A 1,620-nucleotide genomic window follows, 5' to 3' on the forward strand; every position below is an offset into this window, starting at 1 on the left:
AATTTATTTAATATCAAAGTTATATATACTGTTTACTGTTTCAACGTGAGTGCGTACAAATAAGTATGGGCAGCCAAAACGCACTGTCGGCTTGAGGTGCAGTTCATGTATATGATAATGAGCATTCTTTCTTCCTATCTCTGCCGATATAATGATCAATTCACGGGTCTGTACAGAACCGTGGTGACGTATTTCTTCCGGAATCGTTGGGTGGTACTCATGACCATGACTTTGTCTCGAATGGACAACGCGTACATATGGTTGAGCATCACATGATTGGGCAAGGGAAGCAAGGTGGGTTCACAGGACAGGGGTGTGTCCTTATTCAACATCACTTGGAGCAATTGAGGTGGAAGAATGGGAGGGTTGGAGCGCCGCCCACTCATCATGACCTCGTGTGAGAAATTGGGAACGACTTGTCCAAATTCCTCGGATTCGGTTGACTGCTTCTTGGCATTCACATCTCGACAATCCATGTCCAGGGCTTCGAATACCTGAAAAAAGAACATCTTAACGGGTGTGAAATCTGATCCGGGGATGGGAGTGAAGGTGGTTGGACTATCAACCGATTTCGGAAACTCCCTCAAAAATAAAACCTTAACGAACAGCCCCGTGAATATGAATTTAGGCGACGAAAATTAGCAATGTATATATTTCAAACTTAAAGAAAAAGATGCCCGAAAATCAATGGAGTCTAAAACACGGATACTTTGGGTTGCTTGAAAGCCGTAATTTTTTTTCTTGGGCAAACTTGTAAAATGTATTGTTTAATTCACCAACAACAACTCCATCATCCAATCAATCCTGCAATTCAGACCTCTAGTTGACCCTGGCCTTCCGAGGCGCTCTTTCTTTATACTTGCTTTTTTTTCTTGTTAACCATATTTGAACACCTTACACTCGGACCCTAACTATTGTAATATTCCCAATAGGACCAAAATATAGCGCCACATATGTTAAGGATTACATACATTGGGAATAACCTAACTAAGTGACTGTCTTTGATATTGACATGTGAAGGCCTTTTGACAGGTTTCTTGTTTCTTAAAAACTGTTGCAACTCTGAAATAGATCATATTGCTTGGAGATTAGAAAGGAATTAACGGGGTTGGACAAAAAGTTTCACACTTTTGGTGGGGGAAAAGTGCTGCTTCTCTCGCCTCATTTGCCATTTAAAATTACCAGATATTGTCGACATAATCCTCAAGGAGATGTTGCGCGAAAACTCTTTTGGAATGTTTACCAGAACATTTTGGATTGAAGGTCCTGTCGAACACTTTTTGTAAAATTCAACGTATTTACCTCAAAGTCGGATTTTCTGACAACGATCACATTGTTGAGACCCCCCATTCCGTCTGGCATTGTGGGCTCTTTTTGATTATGGAACCATTTATCGTCCACCTTGAACTTGTACTGATGTTCTCCTTGTGGTAAGTCTATGATGATCACCCAATGGGTTTTGGAACCATGCATTAGGACCTTTTCCCAATTATTGAATGAACCACTGATCCACACGGATTTGGGCTCGAACATGAAAGAGGGTACCATCCATTTGAACACGGTGGGAACAAGGCGTTTATGAGTCGAAGTCTGAAATGTATCAAGAAAAGTGTAGTGGTT

The 1,620-nt window shown here is 41.2% G+C and overlaps 1 protein-coding gene across 3 annotated transcripts in view; it reads right to left on the minus strand.

Annotated features, from left to right (window-relative positions):
• Positions 1-146: 146 nt before the first annotated feature.
• The window catches only part of LOC131885267 (5'-AMP-activated protein kinase subunit beta-1-like), a 16,401-nt gene continuing 14,927 nt past the window's right edge, over positions 147-1,620 (minus strand). For all 3 annotated transcript variants that reach the window (XM_059233276.1, XM_059233275.1, XM_059233274.1), the window contains 2 exons: positions 1,303-1,590; positions 147-494 (listed from right to left, as the gene is read on the minus strand). In XM_059233276.1, the coding sequence (XP_059089259.1) occupies positions 156-494; positions 1,303-1,590 (627 nt within the window). In that variant the 3' untranslated portion in view covers positions 147-155. The remainder of the gene's footprint in view (positions 495-1,302; positions 1,591-1,620) is intronic.

Source organism: Tigriopus californicus, chromosome 8, assembly GCF_007210705.1.
Source record: "Tigriopus californicus strain San Diego chromosome 8, Tcal_SD_v2.1, whole genome shotgun sequence".
NCBI lineage: Eukaryota > Metazoa > Arthropoda > Copepoda > Harpacticoida > Harpacticidae > Tigriopus > Tigriopus californicus.